This window comes from Peromyscus maniculatus, chromosome 19 (assembly GCF_049852395.1).
Source record: "Peromyscus maniculatus bairdii isolate BWxNUB_F1_BW_parent chromosome 19, HU_Pman_BW_mat_3.1, whole genome shotgun sequence".
In the NCBI taxonomy this organism is placed as follows: Eukaryota; Metazoa; Chordata; class Mammalia; order Rodentia; family Cricetidae; genus Peromyscus; species Peromyscus maniculatus.
The window spans coordinates 57467357-57494232 of record NC_134870.1 but is presented as its reverse complement, the minus strand read 5'-3'; the positions used below and the strand labels follow the sequence as shown (position 1 = coordinate 57494232).

General features: G+C 45.7%; 1 protein-coding gene across 6 annotated transcripts in view; it reads left to right on the top strand.

Moving 5' to 3' along the window:
* Positions 1 to 9414: 9414 nt before the first annotated feature.
* The window catches only part of Ccbe1 (collagen and calcium binding EGF domains 1), a 261885-nt gene continuing 244423 nt past the window's right edge, over positions 9415 to 26876 (top strand). For 2 of the 6 annotated variants that reach the window (XM_076555389.1, XM_076555388.1), the window contains exons 1-2: positions 9660 to 9934; positions 10365 to 10445. In XM_076555389.1, coding sequence (XP_076411504.1) covers positions 9801 to 9934; positions 10365 to 10445 — 215 coding nt within the window. In that variant the 5' untranslated portion in view covers positions 9660 to 9800. Of the gene's footprint in view, positions 9935 to 10364; positions 10446 to 26876 lie in introns of all 6 variants that reach the window. The other 4 variants (XM_006970060.4, XM_042263829.2, XM_076555391.1 and 1 more) reach the window with 4 other exon arrangements.

Sequence of the window (26876 nt, the reverse complement as noted above, 5' to 3'; positions counted from 1 at the left end):
AAAAACCAGTGAACTTTGGACCTAGACGATTCAAGAACATCTGACGACATGAGGGATAACAGCTGAGATGATCAATATGGAAAATGGGCAGAGAGACAGCAGACAAAGAGGGAAAAAGACCCCAGTGGATATGAGGAACCACTGTCCAAAAGGTGACACCAGTTTGAGACGGGATCTATTTGAGAGTGGGTCACTTGGAGGGTTCAATGATGGGTTACTGACATACAGGGTCGGGGCCCATTAGTCTTGTTTCAGTATGTGAAGATGCGAGAGCCAAATTCACGTCAGACTGCCTACGCACAACTTTCAAGCTCATTATAATTATTCTGCAGATAAATGTTGAAACTGAAAGATGCTTCCAAAGGGCTCACTTTCTGATTAATGATCATCGTGACGTTCACCAGAGGTTTGAAACTGAGTAAACATCTCAGAGAGGCACACTCAGGTCTAAACATCTCTGAAGCAGAAAGAAGGTAAACACATCCCTGATGGTGCATGCAAAGACGGATGCACACCGCCGAGTGGAATAAACCAAGTCAGATTATTTTATCTGGCATCCCTTTGGAATTCTGCACTGTTGGTAAAGACGAGGACAGGAGGGGCCGATCATGTGGACCTCAAACCATCCACAGCATAGAGTTGGGGATGTGCGGGTTTCTCTGTGTAGCTTTGTGCCTTTCCTGGAGCTCACTTGGTAGACCAGGCTGGCCTCGAACTCACAGAGATCCACCTGGCTCTGCCTCCCGAGTGCTGGGATTAAAGGCGTGTGCCACCACCGCCCGGCCGGGATGTGAGTTCTTGAGGCTGGGCTTGGGGGATAGAGAGAGCAAGAGAGAAGAAAGGAGAGAAAGGTGTGTGTGTGTGTGTGTATGTGTGTGTGTGTGTGTGTGTGTGTGTGTGTGTGTGTGTGTTAGTTTTGGTTCTGATTGCTCACCCTCCTTTGTGAATTTCCAAGTATCAGTTTCTAAGCTGAAGAGATTTCACAGGAGTCCACCAGACTCCGAAATGTTCAAGACATTTTGTCTACAACAAAATCTGTCCTGGCTGCTTTTATAAGCTCTGTTCTCCAGAGAGAGTTCTAGGTCTGACAAAGACTTTTTTTCTTTTAGGTCAAGGATGGGACCAGAAGGCTCCTTTGCCAAAGTACCTGTAGTTCAAGTGCATTGAAACCTGATCTCCATTCTCCAGCAGCCAGTAAGTATCCCGGAGTCAATCAGGCTGCCTCTCCCCAAGGGCCAGATGCAGCTCAGCTTTTCTTTAAAGAGAGGTCAGCTAGGACACAGAGGTAAGAAATGAACCAGGCCAGGTGGATGACACAAAGCCACAGAAAGAGAATCAGATCCTGAGGGTTATGGCTATAGTACTGGACATCTTCCCCAGGCAAGCAGAGGGGATATGAGCAAGCTCCCCCTAGGCTCCCCTTTCCAGGAAGTAGTTGAGAGTGTGGTTGTGATCACAGTGTGTACAGCCCACATCATATTTACAATTCTAGGCCTCAGGCATTTCGTTAAACCACTGCTTCAGTTTTTCTTTTCTTTACTTCTAACATTCAGGAAATAGTAGAGCCACAGACATTAGATTGCAGCAGGAATTAAATGAGGCAATACTTAGAAAACACACAGAACCCTGTCTCCACCACTGAGTCCCCCAGAGCTATTTGTATCAAATTCTTCTACAAATAGCATCCCTATTTGTAGGAACACAGCTTTGTCGTGAATAGGCCTCCATCTTGTTAAGAAAAGAGTTTGATATTCTACTAGACAACTTCAACACGAACCCTAAGACTTTTCTACATAGTATGAACTATGTTTTAAAAGATTATCTCAGTTTGTTTGGAGGTTAGGAGATAGAACCTTGTGGATGTTAGGCAAGTGCTATACCAGTGGGTGTTATCCACAGGCCTCTTTCCTACTTTTCATAATGAGACACTGAGTTCCCAGGTTGGCCTTGAACTCAGGCAGTAGCCCAAGCTGGTCTTGAATTTGCAACCTCCCGGCTCAGCCTTCACAGTGGCTGGGATTCCAAACCTGAACCAACAGTCCCAGCGTCTGTATTTCCTTTAAGCACCAGAGCTCTTCTGGAAGACAGTGATCTCCTTACCCTATTGCCAACTCTCTAGGTGTCTTCCAATCCGAAGAGCTCAACAGCTGGATGAAGCTGAGAGATGGAGCAGGTGGGCAGCATGCATGAGGCCAGAGTCTTACTCCTCTTCTCCCCTGCCCCCCCCCCCAAAAAAAAGCTCAACAGAAAATAATACAAAAATCCCTAGTGGGTAAATTTGAAAAGAGTGTCCATGTGTGATGTTCTAGGCTCAATCCCTGCTACTGGAGACATTGGGAATGGAGCTGGTCATAGATGGGTTAAGCTGGTCATTTCCCAAACCGCGATTTGAAATATACAGAACTCAGGCAGACAGAGCTCAGAAGCACAGCTTTTCTCAAAGGGGAAGTATTACATTCCATTTTCTAGTGACTCTTATTGTGCTTGACTTACTCAGGGCCATAGTCATTCCGTGTGATCTGATAAAGCATAGTATTAACGACATCAGTGTCAATCCTGCTACTTAGATTAGGCAGTCCTGTGACAGGGTGTCTCTGTCCATAGCCAGATATTTGACAAAGCTAATTTCTTATGGGAAGCAAATTAGGTGAGGCAGATGGGCTGAGAAACATGATTAAGATGATGCTGTGCTTCATTTACGACCACTGGCACCACAGGCTTAATATGTACCCTCATTTGGTCTTTTCAACAATGCTCTGAGCTGGACAGTGCTATTTGTATTTATGGATAAACTGAGTCTCAGGAGGTTTAAGCAAGATGATCAGGGTCACACAGAGATTAGGATGCATATCTGAGTTGTAGGTCGAGGGTCTTTCCATCCATGATGCCTTTTCTCTAAGCCATTTTTTTTTTGTTGTTTTTAATAAAGGGAAATAAGATCAACTCCAATTGTAGAAGGAAACAACATTTTTATTTTGTAGTAAATATGCAGACTGTGCTGGTATGACTTTTTAAAAATTTTTCCTTTCTTTTTAAAAATTTTATAATTTAATTTTACATATCAGCCACAGATTCCCCTGTCCTCCCTCCTCCCTCCCCCCTTCCCCCAACCCACCCCCCATTCCCATCTTCTCCAGGGCAAGGACTCCCCTGGGGATTCAGCTCAACCTGGTAGATTCGGGTCGAGGCAGGTCCAGTCCCCTCCTCCCAGGCTGAGCAAAGTGTCCCTGCATAAGCCCCAGGTTCCAAACAGCCAGCTCATGCACTACTGGTATGACTTTTATAGTTCACTCTGTGTGTGTGTTTCTGTGTGGGTGTATGTTCACATACATGTGTGAATGCCTTTGGAGACCAGAAGAAGACATAAGATTCCTCAGGGCTGGAGTTACAGATGATTGTGAGCCACCTGATGTGGGTGCTTGGATTTCAAACTCTGGTCCTCACAACTGAACAACAAGCCTTCTTAACTGCGGAGCCATCATCTCCAGCCCCTATCGTTATCTTTATTCTACTATAAAAGATGTCTTGGAGGGCTAGTAATGTCGCTCAGTGGCAGCAGACTTGCACAGTACAAACAAGGTCCTGGGTTCAATCCTCAGAAACATGGGGGTGGTGGTGGTGGATATATTAGCTCACATCAGAAAAGTTTTGTGTTGTTTGGTTTGAAATGGATTCTCATGTAGCCCACGCTGGCCTTGAACTTGTCTTAGAGCCAAGCGTGACCTTGAATGCCTGATCCTCCAGCTTCTCTCTACCTTCTCTATGCTGGGATTTCAGGTGTGTGCAACAGTGGTTGTTTTTTGCAGTGTGAAGGATCAAACCTGGGATTTGATGCATACTAGACAAGCACTCTATGAATGGGGTTGTTCCCCCAAGCCCTCAGATAAGAAAACTTTAGGTCAGTGTTCTTATGAGCTGTCAAATTGGCTGGCTACTTGGAGAATCTTGTAGGGCTCAGGAAGTGTTAAATATTTCTTTCATGACTAAAAGAACACAAAGGATCTGTAAGAACGAAGCAGAGATGTTGGGGTTGGCATGGCAGAGCCTGGGGTGGCGTTAATGGGGTTTTCTAGAAAACAGTGACTTTACAGCCTGTCTTTGCTGGTGGCTCCTTACTCCTCCTTGTTTATACTTACAGGGAGAGTATGACAAAGGGTCACCCTCGTCCTAGCTTTAGTGGAGAGGAGAGCTGCAGACCGGAGCAGTAAGAGCACACTTCTCCAATCCTGACACTTCTCCAGCCCAGACTCCTAGGTCTGGTCCTACAGATCTGACAAGCTAAAGAGACTGCTGACTGCCATCTCTGTAAGGAGGCCTTCCTGTGAGAGAAACTTTGGGCTCCTAGACACGAGATTGTACAGAGTATATATGCATGCATGTGAACGTGTGTGTGTGTGTGTGTGTGTGTGTGTGTGTGTGTGCACAGATACATTCAAGAACAAGCATGACACCAGAATCACATGAATTCTGTTCTTTATATTCTGAAGACCAAGGTGTAAATGGTTTCTTTTTTTTAAGTGTCTACTAAATATTTTTTTTCTAGTGGCTTAATTCATCTTTTTAACATTTTATTTCAAAATTGGCCAGCAATTGGTTCCATCATGGATGGGGAAGCTAGTACTTCTTCCTAGTTTTGGAGAAGATTCCAGTACTAGAGCTTCAGCAAACCTTCAGAGCCCGTGCAAGTTAAAACCAAGACTGGCTTAGATGGAGGTAATGAACACACCCTGGACCAGGGCTTCAGTATTAAATGTTCTAGCTGTTCTTGCCTCAAGCGATCCCTCACAATGGCGTGTAGACAAGAATACTTTTACACTTTTAGGGTGTAACCCCAGTTCTCTAAGCAGACCTGGCTGCATGTCAATCAAGACTGAGACTAAAAGATAGCTCTTAAGGCAATGTGCTAGTTCTAGGGGTACCTCATCCTATGGCAACTGATCACAGCACACAGTGAACTTTACTTAGTTTTATTCTGTCTTGTTTCTGTGAAAGAGCCTTCACCTTATCGTTAGGTCATTCTGGCCACATTTCAGGGAGGCCAGTGTGTGTGTGTGTGTGTGTGTGTGTGTGAGAGAGAGAGAGAGAGAGAGAGAGAGAGAGAGAGAGAGAGAGAGAGAGAGAGAGAGAGATCCCTTATTTTTTAATTAGAATTTATTACTATTTTATGTGTGGGTGGAGTTCAGTAGACAACTTTATGGAGTAGATTCTCTCCTTCCACCTTTACACTGGGGAACAAACTCGGGTCTCCAGGCTTAAATAGCAAGTGCCTTTATCCCATGAGCCATCTCTTCAGCCCTGTCATTTTCTCGAAAAAGCAAATTTATAAGCTTTTGTTTCCTTGACTCTTTTAACTGGTCATGTAAACATCCTGACCTGACGTCCGGGGGTCCAAGAGCTGACTTGTGGTCTAATGTAGTGCAGGACCCTTTGCAGTTAGAGTCTGTCAGTCCACATCTGTCCGGCTTCATTTCCAGTCTCCCGGGTTTTCCCCTGCCTGAGCTGCTCTAGAGTAGGCAGGCATAGACTATGCCCACACATCTGTCCAGTGGTGGCGATCTGTCTTCTGTAGGAAAGTATCTTTATTAGCAGCTTCACTTTTCTAATTCTGTGTTAGCTTTGTCCCCATAAGATGTCGGGATTCTGGAAAACTGACTACCGAGGCATCCTCTGAGAGTGTGTGCTCCGCCTAACTTTTCTTGTTCCTTTGCTTTTAGAGTGCTGGCCTCTAGTCTACAGCCAGTTACTTCATGGGCTCCCAGGAAGCTCTCAGCCTTGCTGCTAAGATACCTGTTCCTCCCGGGCCCTGACCTACAGCACACAGTGTACTCTCAAGCTCCCTCACAGCCCAGGCCCTTAGGATATGGTAAATTGTATAACTCTCCCCTCTCTGGCTTGTTTCAGGGAGGTTGACAGGTCTGGATGGGAAAACACTGCCAATGTGCACTGGAAGGAACAGCCACAGCCTCCTCCCAGGTATGTGAGGTCCCTATCATTAATCTCTGCGACACTCCTGTGGAAGAGACTATGGGCAAGTTCTCTCACGCCAGCTCTTTGCAGATGAGGGGAGATAGGGCAGATCAATGAGGGCAGGCCTGAGTTGGGTAGGGTGGTGGAGAGAGTATGAGTCTGAGGAGAAAAAAACCTAAAACCCCTGAGGTTTCTGCCACTTGCAAACTCAATTCTGGAGACATCCATGCAGGCTGCTGCCTGCACAGAGCCAGGCTTGACTTTGGCGGGACTGGTCAACTTTTCACAGACTGGTATCCATACGTGGCCATCCATGTGCTCCTTCTGCTTAGCACAGCACACCAAGCTGGAAGAATTTCAGTCCCTCGAAAAACAGAGGGTTTGAAAGGTCTCAGCGACAGCTCTTCTCTTTCATAAATGTTCGGACCACATACCATGACATTCTTCCCTAGGAATATGGACTGTTTACTTGGCTGGCATCTCCTCAGGGCCCTCATCCTCACCGATGCTTAGTGTAGGGCCCAAAAGAGATGGTGGCTGACACCAGTTTAGTGCCCACAACTGACGGGGTTCGGCTTTCACCCTTGGCTTTCTCTTTGTTTGTTGTTACTGTCGTTTTGATTTTTAGATTTGAGACAGAATTTCACTCTGCAGTTCAGGCTACCCTGGAACTGACTATATAGTCCAGGCTGCCCTCAAACCCTCCACCCTTCCGTCTCCGCCACCCAGGTTCGGGGATTACAGGTGTGCACCACTGTATCTGCCTGTTTTTGTTTTTCATCATACATTACTTTCCTTGAAAAGCGGCTCACCTACACACATGTCTTAGTAAGTCATCTATTGAATATAGCAGATGACTAATCTTCCACATCACGGTCTACTGCTTGTAGAACAACAACCGTGATGCAACGGTGAAAATCTAAAATGAATGAAGATGAGAAAGAAAACAAACCAAGTTATCAAAACAGAGGCATTGGTAAGAAAATAAAATGTAAACCCTTATCTGCAGCTTGGTCCTCTTCCTTCCAAGATGGTATCCAACACATCTATGGCACAGTTTAAATCCATCCAGTGTATTCTACGCTCCAGGATGGCTTTACTTTTCATGGTCTCACCTTAAGAAACCAAATAGCTGCTGCAAATAGGCTCCTATATATCTAGAAATCAAAAAACCAAAAACTAAAAATCTGTCTGTGCAATGACTAATTTGTGTTAAAGATGATGCCCAGATGCTAACATTAATGCCCAGAGAGCTCTCAAGAGATGCTTTACATGACCCACTTCATTTGAATACACTTGGAGATGTACTCCTGCAACTCCTCAGTATATAGACAAGAAAATGTGGTTTTAGAATGTTACCCGGGACCACTCACCTACAAAACATTGCTTAAGTTTGAATCCAGGTAGTGATCCCATGAAAGTCACTCTCAAGTTCCAAAGGATGTGAGAATGTCCACTGAATGACCAGCTGAAAATGAACTTGTGTCTGAGGAGCACCAATGGATTTTACCATCCAGGGTGCTTCATGCTCTTGTTTCTATGAATGTTTCATAGGAAACAACAACAACAACAACTACATGGCTAATGTAATGAGCATGCTGTGTAGGGTCGGTATTGTGAAGATCAAATAAAACCATGTGTGGTGATATTTTATGCACCCTAATAAACTTTGCCTGAAGATCAGAGGGCAGAACAAACCACTAGATTAAACACAGAGGTCATACAGTGGTGGCACACACACCTTTAATCCTAGCACTCGGGAGGTGAGTTCAAAGCCACCCTGGACTACATGACACTGACTCATTCTAGGAGAGAAACAGAGCCAGGCAGTGGTGGCACACACCTTTAATCCCAGTACTTGGGAAGCACACATGCCTTTAATGGCTGGGTGGAAAAGATGTGTGTGTGTGTGTGTGTGTGTGTGTGTGTGTGTGTGTTTGTGTGTAGACAGGAACTAGAAGTCATTTCAGCTGAAGAAGCTCATTCACCTAGAGGCCTATCAGCTGAGGCTTTTTCAGGCTGAGGAGTCCCAGAGGTAAGACGTGGCAGTGGCCTGTTCCTTTGTCTCTCTAATCTTTCAGCATTTACCCCAATATCTGGTTTTGGGTTTTCTTCTTTTTAATTAAAAGACCTTTCAGAAATTTGAGCAACAGTCATGACCATAGAAAACCTCTGAGGAATACAAAATTTTCGACAGAGGAATAAGGGTGTCACTGTTATAAAAATGGCAGTGTACAGGTGCCATGTGTGACATGTCTCAGCAGACCAGACTATTGTGTAACTCAAAATACCTATTTATCTCGCCAGTGGGCACACCTGTAGCTTGTGAATGAGCTACCTTCTCCTAGGCCTGAGCTACAGAACTGATCAATATTAGTAATTCCACATTTAACGTCTTGTTTTACTGACTTATTTTTGGGCCACGGCTTTCTTAGTCTTGTGGTTTACATTTCTGTTATGACTTTCTCTTTGACAAGAACTGATAGTGTTGTGGTGAACAGGTGATGGCCCTGTAATTTGCATGTCGTGGTCCACACAGTGTCACGTCACTTCCCTGATCGCTAAGATACATGGACTCCGGTGTTTTCAATGATTTCCCCCAAGGTATTTTCAGCTTTGACGCTGTGTGCTGCAGGGAGAAGGTTAGGGAAGCAGACAAACATCTTGGCAGGCAGACAGATAGGGAAAGACAGACGGCAAACTCCTAGAACTTCATCACTTAGAATCAAACCCCCTCCCCTCCATGGGTAGGAATCCCCGTTCTGGCTGACCTGGGTTTCTCTCATAAGCCTGTCAACCATCCCTCCCCCTTTTAAGCTGACCAGTTGAAAAAGATGGGAGGAAGACCAGGACCCCCACCCCCACCCCCGGCCGCTTGGAGCGTTCTGAGAATCTGCACTTGTGGGGGGGAGTCGCCCCTCTGTGGGTGCGAGAGTACTTCTGTAGTTTTAACCACGGTTGCTGCCTGCGCCGCCGCCGCCGGAGATTCTTCCTGCCCTTCCATTTCCATAACTGGCCGAGAAAACGCGTCTAGTCAAGACCCTACAGGGTACTAGTTAGAGACAGGCAGCTGAGTTCAGAACCCCTGGACCCTCAGCTGAGAACTTACTTGTCCTGATCTGCACGTACCCAGAAAAGCACAGCAAGAGCTGCGGACGAATGAAATGCCCGACTTTCCTCTAAAAGGGGTTGGATGAAAATCGACCACACTTTCTTGATTGGACTATTTCACGTTTGGAAGGGCGAGATAGGAGACCCCCTGTAGCCGCTGCTACATTCTGAGAGAAAACCAGGATAGAGGAAAAGCACGCAAGAAGGCCCTCGCGGGCGAAAGGCAAACATTGGCTTGACCCTTCGCTGTGGAAGTTAACTGACAACAGGAAGGAAGCTATTAACCCCGCTCCTCTCCTCCTCTCGCCCTGGTGACAGCCAACAACTCCTCCTCCCAGGCAGAGACCTTGGAGCAAAAAATGCAAAGGAGCTCCTGGCTGCCTCAACTCCGCGTGCTTCTCCCCGGGGGTGGGAGAGGGAAGAGAGGAGGGCGCCGCCTGAAGCCAAGTTCAGCCGGTGTGTGACTCGAGCGCGAACGTCCAGAAGAGATTCCCGGGACTCCAGCATCCTCCCGCTGGCCGCGCAAGGCAGGCATCACCCGGTCGATAAGCTTGATTCTCCCCTTCTCGCCCCAAGTTTGAGTGCGGCCCGCAGGTGGTGCAAACGCCCCAGCTCTCCGGCGCCCCCTGCTGGCGAGAGGGAAGGCGGCCGCGGCCGCGCAGCCTCTGGGCACAGCGCTGGGAGAGAGCTCCGGCGCCGAGAAGAAGCCGCGAGCTTCCCTGATGGTGCCGCCGCCTCCTCCGTGCCGGGGAGGAGCAGCCAAGGGGCAGCTGGGCAAGAGCCTGGGGCCGCTGCTGCTACTCCTGGCGCTGGGACACACGTGGACCTACCGAGAGGAGCCAGAGGACCGCGACAGGTAAGGGCCACCTGCCCCAGCTGAGGACGCGCTGGGGGCGCTCAGGGCTGGCTGGCGGGGTGCAGACTGTCCCAAGTGGCGGACCCACAGATCCCTGCTCTCTGAGCCACCAGCAGGGTGTTTAGCTGACCCAGGTGACTTCCATCTCTTGCGGGAACCGCCTCGGCGCTCCCAGCTGTGGGTTGGGCGTTGGGTGCCCTCCGCCCGGCTTTCCCGCCACGCTCCGGTGCCAACTTCTTTGGCTTTTCTAGTCACTTGGGACTGGGGTCGCCCCGTTCTGGGAAGCTCTCCGGGCTCATTCCTGCTGCTGAGGCCGCCCGGGGACCAGTAGCAGCCGGTGCGTCTGGACGCAGAGCCCAGCGCGTCCTGCTCTCCACTCTGCCTCTGACCTTCAACGGAGTTTCCTCTCCAACTTTTTTTCCCCCCATAGAGAAGTGTGCTCGGAAAACAAGATCGCCACGACCAAATACCCGTGTCTTAAGTCTTCGGGCGAGCTCACCACGTGCTTCAGGTAAAGCTGGGGCCCTGCGGAGTCTGGAGGGACAGGCGCCCCTGTCAAGCAGGGCTTTGGAGACGCGCTGGTGGAGCCCGGGCTGTGCCTGTGCCCGGGTGGGGGTGCTGCAGGGTGCTGCGCTCCTCCTCAGTGTTCATGGACCAGAGCAAAGCCGAGCAACCGAGTTTGCAACCAGTGTGTGCCGGAAGAGCTGAGAACATGTACCGTTCCGCGAAAAAACTTGCATGGTAGAGGTTGGAGTGAAGCAGTTTGCGAGTTGATGAGAGTGGATTGGAGTGTGGGTGTAAACTTAATGGAGAGGAATGGCTTCCTTCTCGTCTGAGTTTTGTTTTGAAAATACAGCCGGCAACAAGGAAACACTTGGCAGTTAGTTGTCTTGCTTTTGACCTTGTGTTGGGACAGAGTGTACCACTGTCACGGTCTCTGTGGGCAAAGTCGTCGCGGGGAGGATTGTGGGTAGATGGGACGGTTGCCTTGAATGAAAACAAACGTCAAGATTATTGAGACTCAAGACCGGCAGTGATCTTTAAGAAAACATGTTGTATGGATCTATAGGGGGTGGGGGGGGGCGAATTGGCAGCCACTTGGGGTCTTGTTAAAAGGAAGCACGCTTGGGCCAGGGAATGCCGTTTTAAAATGCTTCCCAGGTGATTCCCTGTGCAACCGGGAACAAGAACAGGTGGCTCCTGTCCCCAAAGGAGAGGACCAAGGTTCCCTACTTGAAGCCTTTGGGAACTGAGGAGTGACTTGCTTCTTGCATCGTTGAATTCTTGACTTCTGCACCAGTCTCTCACAGGATGGAGATGACACATATCCCTAAATGTTTATTGTTGTCCGATTTTTTTTAAAGACGCTATGCAAGGCACTGGGGTTAACACACTTATGCCAGCCTGAGAAACAACTTGGGGGGTACAAAATAAAACAAATCCCAGAAATGAACTCAAAGAAGAGTTTGTCTTCACTATCCTCTGGCCAACCAGCTAATCCCAATGATTTCTATGTAGGGAACTTTCTTCCCCACAGGCAAGGCTCAGATGTGAAGTGCTCCCACAGGCAGGTCGGTTGTGTTATACGGAAGTTGTATTGTGCTTTCAGATTAGCTCTTGGCAGTAAGGATGGATTGATGTCAGCTGCGACACCTATGTGAGCTCCAGAAGGGGCTACCTGCTCCTGCGCAGAATGGTTAGGAGAGCCGAACGGTAGCCTAGATGTGAGGAACATACTCAGCCGGCAGGCAGAGACATTGGGAGATGCACTGGGTGAGCAAGGTCATCCAGTTGGTGAAATGACTAGGCAGTACCGGCTGTGGAGCTGCATGCCTGGTTCCAGGCCTGTGTTTCACCCACGTGACCACGCTGTTTCCTAGGACATGTTGTTTTCCTATCACTGCTGTATAAAGCTTCTAATTGAACATGGACCGTGTTCCTGAGATGGTTTGCTCGTTTGTTTAGTCCCTAAAGGTCAGGCGTCACATAAATCAGTGACAGTTACAGAACGCATGTCAGGCTTTCAGAAACCATCAGTGCCTGATTATTCTATTTGTTACGCTCCATTTTTGCCAACTTTTCCAGATTTCTTAAAGTAGTGTGGTATTCCGCTTACCCTGTCTCATTCAGAGGCATTAACAGTGTGTCTTGGCCCGTGTGTTCTCACTAACCAGTTACCCAGTGAAACAGCCTGTTGGACCCACAGCTCTACCAAGAAAAAGAATATTTTAATCTGTATGATGGGAAGGGTTCTTTCAGCTTGAGAAAGTGACATCAGTCCCCCAGTACGCTAATAGAAGTGTTGCTGTTTTAGTTTTTTGAGTCTCATTTATAGCCCAGTCTGGCCTCGAACTCAAGATCTTACTGCCCATCCAAAGTGCTGGCATTGAGGGGTGACCCCCAATACTATGCCTGGCTGGTCAGTTTATAAACTTATTCATTTCTTTACGGAAGTCATGAGTTCTGTGCGTATTCTGTTAGCTTTATACTATTTTTATTTTGTTTTGCTGTTTGGGACAGGGTCTCTCACCCAGTAGCTCAGGCTGGCCTCTGGCTTCAAACTCATGCTGCCCTCTTCCAGCCTGCCGGTGTGTGTGTGTGGTACTATAGCCAGACAGTTTAATACTTAAAGTCAGTTGATCATTGCCTCGCTGGTTCTTGAGCTTCAAGAATGGCAGAGTGCTGGGAGACCCTGTGTGGCCCTGTAGTCCTGAAGTTTCTCTTTCAGTGTTGCCCACCAATTCTCATGGCATTGCCTGGGCATTGGGTAGACGACCAGACCCTCCTGAGATCAACTGGATCTGTGTCTTCATGAGATGTATGTTGAAGTCTGAGGAACACCACATAAAACCCAGGGTCTTCAAACCCCAGACGTGGTATAAACCCTTTTGCTAAATCCTCAGAAGCATGGAGGCCTCTGGGGTTGAGCAAGCAGCTTTCAGCATGTCATCCTAAAAGGACAGCCACCACCACTTCATGAGGAGAAAGCACCCTCCTCTGGGGTTTCTCTAAAGCTATAAGCGCCGTGGCATCTGTTGGGAAACAGCTTCAGAGCTGGGAAAATACCACCGTCTCCCAGATGTCCAGTGAACGATTTTTAGCACATGAAAGGATTCAGAACTCGCTAAAGGGATTTTTTTTTTTCAAAAGGTCATTGTTGGCGTGGGGAGTAGATCTGAATATATGTAAAATGAACAGAGTGGGAGATAAACCTGCTTCATCACTGTGAAATTTAGAGAAGAAGTGGGTTCAGAATAGTTTTTGTCCTGGACACCCGTGTGTTTTATGACTTCACCTAAGCAGCTCTTCTCTGGTTTTCAGCATCTGATGTCAGCTATTAAATAACAATAGTTGGAAGACTTAACTTTAGACTTGGCACGATTCTGTGAATGTTGTTTACATTGTCTCTGATGCAGAGAGCCAACTGGAGCATTTCTATTATCTCTGTTCTGTAAAGTGGGAACAAAATAATCAGAGGGATTGAGTGTCATGCCCAAGCTCTCACAGCGGACACACACAAGCACCATGATTCGAACTCAGGTTTGTCTGACTTCTAAGCCCTGGACTCTTTCATTATCTAAGAAAATCCTACTGATTGGGTGAATGTTCTAGATCCAGGGGTGGAAAGAGGAAGACAAAACTCAGATGGCTGGACATTTCAGACAGTTCAGGAGAGCACGGATACCCACAGTGACCTTGGTCATCCTTTGGAGCCATTGCCCTTGAGGTCTGTTTCAGACAGTTGAGTTTAAATAATCAACCTAATTGATTATTTAAATAATCATATTATATACAAAATGGGTTCATACATGTATAGCTTTCCTTCCTTATCTCAATCTTGGGTCCAGGTCTCTAGAATTTTGGCTGTAAACATGCATACTGCCAAGTACCCAAAGTTTAAACACTGTTTCCATGAGTATCAGTGACATCTTAATGAGTCTAAAGCCAGCATGATAATTAGCACAGGGTATTCTCTTACCAGTAGTTAAGATATCAGAGCTGGGGTATGATTTATCTGAAGTAAGGATTCATGACAGCCAAGGCAAGCATATTAAACAGGCACAAAAAGCCATTATGACATTACCCTTCTGGAACTATCATTATCACCCCCCACCTCCGCCGCAAGTGATTTTGCTTTTTCAAACCATGCAGTTACAATAGAAGGCTTGTTTATCTTTCTTTTATTGTGTCTTACATCAGTAAAATGAAGTGTTAAAATGTATATATATAAACAACCCAGCTTTTATTGGGTGAGGCTATGCCTAAAAAACATGAACTGTTTTGATTCTCTGGACAAAAGATTTACATATCTATTAAGAACTTAGATCCCTTCTAGAGGATGTTTGCCTATAAAAGAATAAAATACAGATAGTCTACGGGCTTGATTTTGGAGAAAAGCCCTTTGTGATGGGAGCCAGTACATGGTGGCCTCGGTGGAATCCAAAGCTGTGTGGTTCACACAGTACTAACGACAGGGACAAGATAGCAGCTAGGAATGACTTCTCGGGCAAGTGCAGACTGGACCTGGTTTTTCAAGGTGGCTCTTTACCATAGACTGTATTAGTGAACACAGTTGGGAAAAACCACCTGTGATTGTGGTCTCAGTTCCCCGAGTCTCCCAACAGAGAAGTGATACAGATGCCCCACCCCCACACGGCTGCCCTGTCTGTGCCTTCTCATTGGGGAGTGCTCTAGCTTAAGGTGGCTCATGTTCCCACGGGAAAAAGACACGGGATGTGCAGAAACTTCCAATGTCGTTGAAGATAGTACAACTATGTCGCCAAACCCTGTGGGAACATGGAGGTTCATGTGATATTTCTGCAGATGTGTTTACTTAGAACTTGTAGTACAAGAGGACCACTTAATTAGGCTAACACCGAGTGGTTGACAATCCTGGGCTTTTGGCTGAGGATGCTTCTGAGGGGAGGCTGCAGAGAGAGCATTGCCCTGGCAGGTTGCCGATTTCCCATTGAGGGCTTTGGCAATGTCAGAACACACACAGTCACAAACTCCTTGCTCCTCTCTGAATCTCAGTTCTATTCTTTCTTTCTTTCTTTTTTTTTTTTTTTTTTTTTGACCTTGAACCCGCTTCTTAAGATCCAGGCTTTCATTTTCTCCGTTGGCCTCTGAGGCTCACATTAACGATGTTTGGAGTTGGCTGTGAGCACTGTAAATGAGTTCACATGTGTGATGTGCTTTGAGAAGTTCAAGATGCTGTGAGGGACATGCTGACTCAGCATCACTTCCCCTCACCCCTGCACCTCAAGTGAGGCATGGGGGTGGCTTGCAGACGTTGTGCAGTGGACAGTCACTGACTTCTGTGAATGGAGATTTTAAAAAATATGTGGTATTTTTTTTATTCTTGATTTCTTCCTGTCCTTTGACCAAAATGTATGGTGTCTTCATTAACTGGGGCTTATTATCAAGTTCTGGAGGATAACGAAGAGCAAAGCTGAGAGCCTGTACTGTTCTGGGGAGTCCCCAGGATACTCCCACACTTGGCAGTGGGATTTTATTTGGTAACTATGGCGTCTGGGAAAACCCAGTAGAGATCTTTTGAACATAAACCTAGATCCGACACACCAGTGACTGGTCTCTACTGGTCAGCATGCCATGTTTCTAGATTCTTCTCCAAGTGTGGGGTAACCCAGAAATCTAGTGGTTTGGGATGACACTGAGTATCTTTACATGTTGAGGCCTCCCCCATGACCACTGAAGTTTCTCTGCTTATCACTGCAGAGTGGTGGACATCAGAGCCAGGTTGAATTGGATGCTGATTTCATTTTCGAAGACAAGAGGAATGTGCTTTTTGCCCAGGGCCATGAATGGTGGTCATTGCAGAAATAAGACTTGAGATCCTTATAGTTGGGTCCCCCCTCCCCTTTTTCTGTTTCTTCCCTCTGCTGCCTCCAGCCTATGGCTTACATAGCTTGAGGGAATGGGAATCAAAGCAGCTCTGTGAATGAATGACTGTGTCTCATTCAGGACACATGAGTCACCTTTCAGGAAGCATGCTTTCAGAGCCGTCCATGAGCCATCATTATAAGGGAGGAAATGGGAAATAGTAAAGAGCAAAACTGAGAAAGAGCAGACCGGGGCCTGAATCACATCCAGGGAAGACAGTCTCCCTTTCTACGTGAGGCTTTCTCTAGACTGCCAGCCCTCAGGCCATGGATCATCTGTTCTCTTACTCACAGCCATGACCTCACAGGTTCGCTCCATACTTGGAAAAGAGTGCTCTATCCATATACATTTGTTAAATGACCAAGTGAATGATTGTCAAGGTGAGAAGGCAAAGACAAAATCTGATTTAAATGTGTTAAGCATTTTAGGATTTCTGTTGTTACTCATGTATGTGTCCTGTGTCCTCTAAAAGCTGAGCAAGGGGCTGGTAAGATGGCCCAGTAGGCAAATGTGACTGCTGCCCGCCCCAGTGGCCTGAGTTCGATTATTGGGACCCACATAGTATGAGAGAACCAACTCCTGCAAGTTGTTCTCGCCAACCACACATGTGTTGTAACATAAGCACGCCCCACACATGTACACAGTATAAAAAATTTAAAGCCGGGTGGTGGTGGCGGCGGCGGCGGCGGCGGCGGCGGCGGCGGCGGCGGCGGCGGCAGCGGCGGCAGCGGCGCACGCCTTTAATCCCAGCACTCGGGAGGCAGAGGCAGGCAGATCTCTGTGAGTTCGAGGCCAGCCTGGGCTACAGAGCGAGATCCAGGAAAGGTGCAAAGCTACACAGAGAAACCCTGTCTCGAAAAAACAAAAACAAACAAACAAAAAAAAATTAAATTTCTAAAAGCTGAGAAACGGGAAAATGGTTTTGTTTCATTTAATCTTTTTAAGCGGGTCCCATTGTTTTATTTAGCTCAGGCTGGCCTTGAACTCTCCATCTTCCTAACCTCTGCCTCCCAAGCTCTGGAATTACAGGTGTGTTGCACCAAACCTAATAGGAAGGCTGCTGTAGAAAGAAGATTAATTGCTCCTTTGATGTGATACTTCCCAGCCAGACCTGCTTCTCTGACCTTGCCCGAGTGGTGTAGATATGCTGGATTCTGGTAGTTACAGTCTGGTTCTCCAACTCGCTAAGCTGAATGACACCCGAAGATGACACGTGGACTCCTGCCCACACTTTGAAGCAGACAATGACTTGAAGGGAAGGGAGGCAGTTTTGAGAGGCCCTTTCCTTCTCACAGGAAGAGGGGAGGCAAAGGTGAGTGGGGAATGGTGGCCAAACTGAGATTCTGTATCGCTTTTCATGCCTCCTCGGCTCTCAACTGAACTAGCCAGCCTCACGGCTACGCTTTCATTGCTGTGTCCTTGGAGATCCGATCGACTGACTACCGGTGGTCGATTGTCACTGAAATGGTAGTTCCCTGGCTTCCTGTGTGTGGTTCACATCACTTCATCTTTTCTAAATGAAGTTGGGGCGGCGCGTCCTCTTTATTCTAGCCGCTGTGTTCTCTCAGGAGAAGGTTTTCATTTCACGGTTTCCACATCCATGTTCAGCTTCCCTAGATCTTCTGCTTCCTGCTCAGCTGGACCGGGATGCCCTTGTGAATGAGAGAGGCTGCGGCATTGTTAGGGCTGTGTTGTGGGGCTGAGAACAAAGCTCTCATTCTGTTCCCCTCTCACTCCTTTATTTCGGGGATGAGAAAGCAAACAGCTCTAACATCTGCAACTCCTCTTCTGCCAAGTTAGGTCCCCTTCCCCCATGAATCTATTTGCTAATTTTACAGTCTTACACTTTTCATTTAGTCAGCACATGTCTGTTGGGGGCTTATAATGTGCCAAGCTTCATTCTATGCATGTAAAATACATTTGAAAGGAGCAGACAAACTTCTGTTCTGCTGTGAGTTACGGATTTTCGTTTATCCTTAGGGAAGGGCATTTTCATGTATTCTTGGTGCACCTATGAGTAATGTCACATTTCCAGGACTAATATCTTAAAGTTTCTTGTAGCCAAGATGTATCTTTTCAGGAAAACAGCAACAAATAAAAAAGCCCATGAGGCTCCAAGCAGAGACATGAAAATCCATGAATGGTGGTGATCAAACCTGGTTTGTTTCTTCCTCTCTGTCCCGCCCGAAGTTAGCATGCACTACAAGTTTCTTGTCTCTAAAAATTATAAAAATGGGAAGGCTAATTCAGGGCCAAGAGACTAACAGGTATATGGCAGCATCCGGATTGTCCAGCTTGGGGTAAATCAGTACATTGTTACTTTGTCCATTAGGGTGAAACTCAGGCTAGACTCAGGTATGTCCAACCTGCAGCCTGCAGGCCACGTTTGAACAGGGATGGCCTGAATTTGGCTCAACCTTTTCCTTTTTCTAAACTACATTGTACAGGTCTCAGCATAAACTTTGCAGATGATGTCATTTCACAGTGTCAGAAGTTGGGGCCTAATAGGTCTTCTCGCTGCACCCATTTGATTTCAGGACCTAGGAACACACACATTCTTAACCTGTACATACGTTCACATCTGTTCTCTTCTCCGCAATTGTGGGATGATCCGTGTCTCCCATTGGGAAGGAAGTGTCCATCCTTAGTTCCCTGTAACTTAATCTGTAAGCCTTTGTGGCTGATCTAAGGGAGGCTGGTGGGGTAACAGGTGGAGTTTTCTGTGTGTGTAGAACCTAGTTTAGGGGTTTGGCATACACCCGAGATTGGCAAATAGCTCATGGATTGTTTTTGTACTGTTGGTAATCTAAGAATTACCAACAATTTTTTGTGTTTAATTTTTTAATTTTTGAGATTATATATAATTACATTTCTCTCTTCCTTTTCCTCCCTTCAAACCCTCCCACACACTTCTCTGTATTCTTCTTCACATTCATGGCCTCTATTTTCACTAATTGTTATTACACACACTCTCTTCTCTTCTCTCTCTCTCTGTCTCCGTCTGTCTCTGTGTTTCTCTCTGTGTCTCTCTGTCTTTCTGTCTCTCTGTCTCTGTCTCTCTCTCCTTAATATAACTTGCCTAGACATATAATATTACTTGTATGTAAGTTTTCAGAGCTGACCATTTATCACTGGATGACTAATTGGTGTGCTCTTCTCTGAGGTGGACCACCTCTCCCATTCCTACCTTTCCTCGATTGCCTTAATTCTTTGTTAAGCGTTGAGGCCTCATGGGATTTCCCAAGTCCAATTTGTCATCCTTGTTCAGCTCATGTTTGGGCAGTCATATTGGTGGGACTTTATGGATGCAGTTTCTGATATTACTAGGAGACGCAATCTCACAGCAGACTCTCCGATCCTCTGGTTCTTACAGCCTTTTTGCTCCATTTCCCACAATGACCCCTGAGCCTCAGATGTGGGAATGTTTTGTAGATGTATCCATTGGCACTGGGCTCCACAACTCTGTATTTTGATTGTGTGGTTTTCTTTAGTGGTCTCTGTCTGTTGCAATGAGAAGTTTCCTTGATGAGGGGCTGAAAAGTACATTTGTCTGTGGGCATAAAGAAAAAATGTTTATAGATTATTATTAGGGATTATGCTAGTTTAGTAAATTAGAGGTTGTGGATTCTCCTTCAACGACCATAATTTCACTAGCCTTGAGTAGTTATCTAGGTTCCCAGTACCAGGAATGATTTCCCTCTTGTTGATTGGGTCTTAAGTCCAATTAGAGAGCTTTTGGTTACTGATTGCCACTACTGTACCCTTAGGGTTATCATGACATGCTGGTCATTGATGAGGTTCATAGATATCATAGCTGGGTAGGCCTGTTGGTTGCCTCCCTCTTTGGAAGCTTGCATGGTGATTTCTGGTACCATGAAAGCTAGTCTTTAGAGATGCGGTGTGGAAGTTAGTTCCAGCTCAGGGAACTCTGGGTTCTGTTTCTGAAGTGTGCCGTGTCTTCTGCAATAGGGACTTAACCTTCCACCTCTTAGGAGTAACCAAGGGCAACAGAAATAGGCTGTATATTTTAGGAGTCTCTTTGACAGCCCTGGCCAAAAAAATCAAGAGGCTTCTCGTGTCTGGTATTGGGGGCTTTGTTAGGTGGTCTTTGGCACTTGGAGGGAGGACAGCCCAGAGAGGAAAGTTCATTCAACTAGATATGTGTATTTATGCACAGAATTATGTGCATTATAGTTTTTGAGAGGCAAATAGTTAATAGTCTGATTCTGTGTGGCCTTTCAGACATCCTTATTGTCATTTTATCCACCTCCCTCCTCTTTACATATTTATTTCCCCTCCCCCTTCCCTAGGAATGCTTTATACATTAAAATGTTTTATTAATTCTTTGAGAATTTCATATATTTTGATCATAGTCACTCCCAAACCTCTCCCTAAGTCCTCCCAGATCTATTCTACTTACCCACCCCTCAAATTCATGTCCTCCTTTTAAATATATAATTCAATCAATGCCAATTTGTGCTGCCTATTTAGGTTTCTAATGTTTTTTTTTAAGTATGTATACATGAATATGTGCACATGAATGTAGGTGCCTGAAGAGGCCAGAAGGGGGTGTTGGTCCCCTGGAACTGGAGTTAAAGGCAGTTGTGAAACACTTGACTTGGGTGCTGGAATCCAACTCAAGTTCTCTGAAGAAGAGCAAGTGCTCCTAGCCACTGAGCCACCTCTCCAACCCACAGTTAGTACATACAATACACACACACACACACACACACACACACACACACACACACACACACACACACACACACATTCTAATTTGGCTACCAAAGCCTCAAACGTGTGCTAGCTGGCCTTTTCCAGGAAGTTCCCTTCTCCTCCAGACTCCTCTTCATATGAAGATCAGTAGTGAAGTTTTCCTGTATGACACTTTGCCTGTCCAAGTCCTCATTAGGTGACTTCAGGAACAATCATTTAGCCAGCTTAGTGTTCAGGTTGCTTACCCTGAACTTCCTGGTTACACTGTAGCTAGTTCCCTTGGCTCAGGATTTTTTACTATGAGTTGTTTTTCTAATCTCATTGCTTTGGTTGAGCCGGGGCTTCAACCCTATACCATGCTCTAAATGAGCATAACTTACCAGAATCTAGGAGGCTGATGCATTTGCAAGTGGCTGAGCATTGACCCGTTTTTCTGAGTGTTTCTGTGGCAGACTTTCCCAAACCAGGCAGCTCTCATATAGACTGTCCAAGTACGTGTCAAAATCAAGAGCCAGGGCCAGGACTGTCTCCGAGGGGCCTTGGCAGGTTGTTTGCCTGCCTCCATGATTTACTTGCATGTCGGTAACAGGCTCTGACTGAAAGTGCCCTCTCCAGACATGTGACAGGTTAGTTTTGAGTTTGTGGACTGGAAAACTTTTCACATTCAAGATAAAATGCTAGTGTCAGTTTTTTTTAAAGTACCTATAAAAGTAGTCATTTTCAATGAAGACTTCATTGAATCACAATTTTATTTGAAGATATTAATCTCTCTCTCTCTCTCTCTCTCTCTCTCTCTGTGTGTGTGTGTGTGTGTGTGTGTGTGTGTGTCTGTCTGTCTGTCTGTCTGCCTATGTGCATGTATGCATGCATGTGGAGGACAGAGGACAAGTTGTAGAAATCTTTCTTCTACCATATAGGTCTTAGGCACAAAACTCAGGTTATCAGGCTTGGCTATAAGTAACTATATCCACCAAATCATCTTGCTGGTTCCCAAGTCATACTTGTATATGAATCTGTATATGGCAGAAAAGCATTCCATGTTACAGTTATATTGTATGTAAATAAAACTTAATTTAAAAAATTATTATTGTGTATGTGTATGCATGATGTGTGTGTGTGTATATATATGTGTGATGGCAGCACACATGCCCTGGTATGTAGATATCAGAGCACAACTCTGGAGAAGAAAAATCTGAAGGAACAAGGGAAGTTGTTTGAATCCTTTATTTGTGTGAAGGTTGTAAAAAAAAAATGCTGTTCAGCAAAGAGAAAAGGCCAAAATTTTGTTGGGAAAACAAAAGGTTCCATTGAAGTTAAATTTTTATATATATATATATATATATATATATATATATATATATATATATATATATATATATATATATCTTGCATGTATGTGTGTGGGGGGATGGTTGTGTTAGTCTTGTGGAAGCCTCAGTAGAAGGCAGACTAAGTTCAGAAAGATTGGCAAAGTTTTACAAACATGAAGCCATGTAATCCCTCATGCCTGCCTGCTCCTGTGTCTTTTATTTATTTTTTGAGAATTTGATGCATGAGTACTATATTTGTATCACTTCTGCCCCTCCCTTTTATCCATTGAACTCTCCTGTATCCTCTCACACTCTGGAATTCATGACTTCGTCTTTATTTTTATTCTTTTTGTTTGTGTATATAACCTAATGGATCCACCTAGTATTGCATGTATGTCAGTGTGTTTAGTGTTGGCCATTTGGGGTTGGATGACCTATCAGAGGTTTACCTATGGGGAAAACTGATTCTCCCTAAGCAGCCATTGATTGTGTGTATCTCTTCATCTATGAGTGTGGCCTTGTGAAATGTCCCCCATCCACATCAGCATGTCAACTGGTGTCATTGTGCGACTCTTGTTTTGATGCTTCCTAGGTGCAGCTGTTATGGCTAGGAGACACTCTGTCACAGCAGCCATCCTGGTCCTCTGGCTCGTTCAATCTCTTTCAGATGTGTCCTGATGCTGAGGTATAGAGATTGAACTGTAGATGTGCCAACTGAGGCTGGCCACTCCACAGTCACTGATTCTTTGCATTTTGACCCATTGTGGATCTCCGTAATAGTCTCCACCTGCTGCACACGGAACCCTTCTTTGATGAGGGGTGGGAGCTACACATATCCATAAGCACAAAGACAAGACTTTAGAATGCAGTTAACGATTATGCTGGTCTAGTAACGTCATGGTAGTAGATTGTCTTCTAGGATCCTTGACCTTACTAGCCACATGCAATTGGCCAGGTTTCTAGTACCAGGAATTATTTCCATCCTGCTGAGCAGGCCAACTAGACAGTTGTTGGCTATCACCAAGATCTGAGTGCCAGTATTGCACCTTTAAGGATAACTTACTAATGCTGATTATTAGTGTGGTCCATGGGCTTCAGAGCTGGGTAGAACTATTGGTTGCTTCCCTCCCTAGATAGCTTGTACAGCTCCTTCTGGGACTATGGAAGTTAGTCCTCACAGAGGAGGCACTGAGGTCAGATCCAGCTTGGATCTTCTGAGTCCTGTGTCTGAAGTGCATAGTGTCTTCAACAATAAATGCTAACCTTCAACCTCTGAGAGGCAACCAAGGGCCATGGCAATAATCTACATTGTTTTCGGAGTCTCTTAGACTACCCTGACCACCACCTTAAAGGGGGTGTTTCTCATGCCTGGAACTGGGGTTTTTACTAGATAGTCTATGGCTCTTGAGGGTAGCATTGTCAGCCCAGGTGGTATAACTTCATTTCAACTATATATGTATATGCATATATTTGTATGTATTATATGCAGTTTTAGGTTCATAAAATATGATTCCTTACAGTGTTGTCAAACATCCTTAGTGTTGTTCCTCTCTTTCCTCCCCTCAACTGAAGTACCCTCTTTCCTTCATTTTCTCTTTCATGTCACGTGTATGTTGCTGCCCCCCACCCCCAGTGCTCTTTAGGCAGCAGTCTTGCTGTGTGGGTCATGTTGGCCCATATGCAGCCCAGACTAACCTCAAACTTACGATCCCTTAGAGTCCCTAGTATATACCAAGCTTGATGCTGAGCACTTTTTAAATGCCTGAAAATTGTAGCAATTTTGTTTCCCTGAAAACTGCAAGATAGGTTGGTTGGTTGGTTGGTTGGTTGGTTGGTTTAGGGGCTGAAGAGCTGGCTCAGTGGTGAAGAGTGCTTGCTGCTCTTTCAGAGAACCAGAGTTCAACTCCCATCTCCCATGTCTGCCTGCTCATAGTCATCTGGAGCTCTAGCTCTAGGTCCTACAGATCTAACGCCCTCCTCTGGCCTCCTTGGGCACCTGCACACATGTACACACAGAATACACAGACACACACAGACACATAAATAAAAAATAATTTTTATTGAAAAGAGAGGATTTAGATCATATTCACCCCACTATTTGTCTCCAGCATCCCCCCCCCAGAACTCCCTACCCATCTACTTCCCATAATAAGGACTTTCATGTGCTCTTTTATTACTATCATTAATCCCATGTCAATTAGCACTGACCCTTATGTGCATGGGTGTGGGGTTGTCCACTGGGGTATGAGCAACCTACCAGTGGCCACATCCACAGAGAGAAGTGACATTGTATACATGTATGAAAAGTGACATACATGTATGAAATTTTATTCATGGTGTCTGTAAATAGAATTTTATGATCTATTAAAGAGAGTTTAGGAGAAGAAAGGATGCTGGGAGCAGGGTATCCGTCTCATTGGTAGAAACTAAGTTGGACAAATGTCCAAAACATACACCAGAACTCTGCCAGCAAAACTAAACAACAAAAATCTATACCTCATTGGTGCTCTTTAGTAAAAGGGTGTATCAGCGTATACTCTTCGATTTTCATGGGTATTACTGTCCAGTGTGGTGACTTCAGGTTACCTATACAATGAATTTACTTTCAGCAACACCACTGAAGGAAAAAAAGATTGGAGTGATAGCCAATATGGTGTAAACCATGGTGTTTATACATTTTGCTTCTATGAACCCTCTCCAGGATGGTGCCAAACATTGGAGAGTATAATCTATTCCAGCAAGTTCCAACAAGATATCACTCCTAGAGATGCAGACACTGGAGTCCTGGCCCCGCCCACTGAATCAGAATTCACATTTGGGCAAAGTCCCTTGGTGTCCCCAGTGAGGCTTTACAATGCTAAGCCTCACTGCATTGATGTAGCCCCGTCTCTCACTTGGCTGCCAACTTCTACTAACAAGGCACATTGGAAAGACTTGAGGAGATGAGCGAGGACCCCAGCATTCGGGCTGTGGCCCAGAGAAGATGCTTTCTTGCATAAACTCTGGAGTCAGGTACCAGGTACAACTCCAGTACATACCATAGACTGACCACCATGGAACTTCAAGCATAAAGGAATGGTAAACCTACCTCGGCAGAGGCTGGGGAAAGAGCCTATTTCTCAGTTTTGTGGGCATGGCATCCAGGACCCTTTCATAATTTTAGCAATGACTGCAAGGTCTAGAGCCCTGGATGGAACACATCAAGGATGGACCCATGTGTTAGTGTCACTATGCTGGAGTCTCTTATCCCTCATCATTGAGTCTGCTCTGTTACCCCTTGCACCCACCGTCTACCCCTGGCTGGAAGGTTTGAGGGTACTCAGGGCTGTGCCTTGGGTTGAGATGGATCAACCGGAGAGCATTCCTTATGAGATCTTCTGAGTTTAAGCTGATCAGATCCAAATCCCATGCTTCAAATTCCATCCTTTTCCATTTTGTGAAGTGGCTTTTGGCTCGGGGTCTGCAGCTACTTGGTGACCCGTGGTGCATTAAAAAAAAGTTCTGCTTTGTTGCTGAACTGCATGAACTTTCTCGAGATATAAACACAGCTCAGAGCATTCTAAATGAAAGCTGTAGTGTCAAGCTGTGTTATTCTTTCCTTGTGAGAATAAAACACACTTTCTTCCTCATAGTCCATGCCACTGAGAGTCTCCTCCCACTCATCTGTAGCCAGTCTACTCTGAAGTCCCCTCCTTCTGACAGCAGAGTTCAAGGCCCTCAGCCCCGGTGAACACAGGGCTGGCTATGGGCTTCTACTTCCTGCAACATGAAGCGATACATTTTTCACTTTGACTGGATATTTCAAGTGCAAGCTCTCTTTATCCTTGGCCTTAAAGACAGTGCCCAGATCGGCAGCTGCACAGCAAGTGGGTAGGTATGTACAATTGCATGTTCTTTTTTGTGTGTTCTAACAGTGACTATTGCTGACAAAACCGTAGAAATAAAAATGATTATAAGTCAATAAATAAAAGAAACATGGTTGTACCTTGTGATAGAGGTGCCTGAGGTTCTTCATGAGGGATTTCTTTGAATTTAAGACTGGAGAAGCATGGGTTGGTTCCTAAGTAAGTGACCTCTGAGTTTTGATACAGTTTCCGAGTTTGGTATTATACACAGTACATTATTGGAATAGATCCATAAAGCAAAGCCAGTAAGGCACCCAAGTAAATGTCTGTATTAGTCAGGGTTCTCTAGAGGAACAGAACTGATAGAATGAATGAATGAATGAATCTATCTATCTGTCCATCTGTCCGTCCGCTTGCCTGCCCATCCATCCATCCATCCATCCATCCATCCATCCATCCATCCATCCATCCATCCATCCATCTATCCATCCATCCATCCATCTGTCCATCCATCCATCCATCCATCCATCCATCCATCCATCCATCCATCCATCCATCCATCCATCCATCCAAAGGAGATTTATTCGAGTTTCTTACAGGTTGTAGACCAGCTAGTCCAACAACAGCTGTCTAGTAGCAGAAAGTCCAAGAATCCAGTAGTTGTCCACAAGGCTGGTATCTCAGCTAGTCTTCAGTGTACTCTGGAACCCTGAAGAAGTATGCTCTAATTCCAGTGAGGGAATGAACTTCTTAGCCAGAGTGAGGGCAGGCAGGCAAAGAGCAAAAGTGTCCTTCTTCTATGTCCCTTATATAGGCTGCCACCAGAAGGTGTGGCCCAAATTTAAGGTGGATCTTCCCTCCTTGAAAGATTCAGATTTAGGGTGGGTATTTTCACTTCAAATAATTAAAAAAAAATCCCTCATAAGTGTGACTAGCCACTGGCTTCTAGTTAATTCTAGATGTAGTTGACTACCAAGAAGAGCCACTGCAATGCCAAACAGGCTACTGGCTATCCTTGTTAAACTCCCTACTTCCGGAGTCCTTTCCCAGAGGCCCTCAACTTTGGGGAAGCACATTTGCAAGTCTTGAAATAGGTATAGATGAGAGTCAGTGGAGCTTACAAGTGAGGTCCATGGAAAAGGGTGCCTGGCCTGGGGGCTCTGGAAG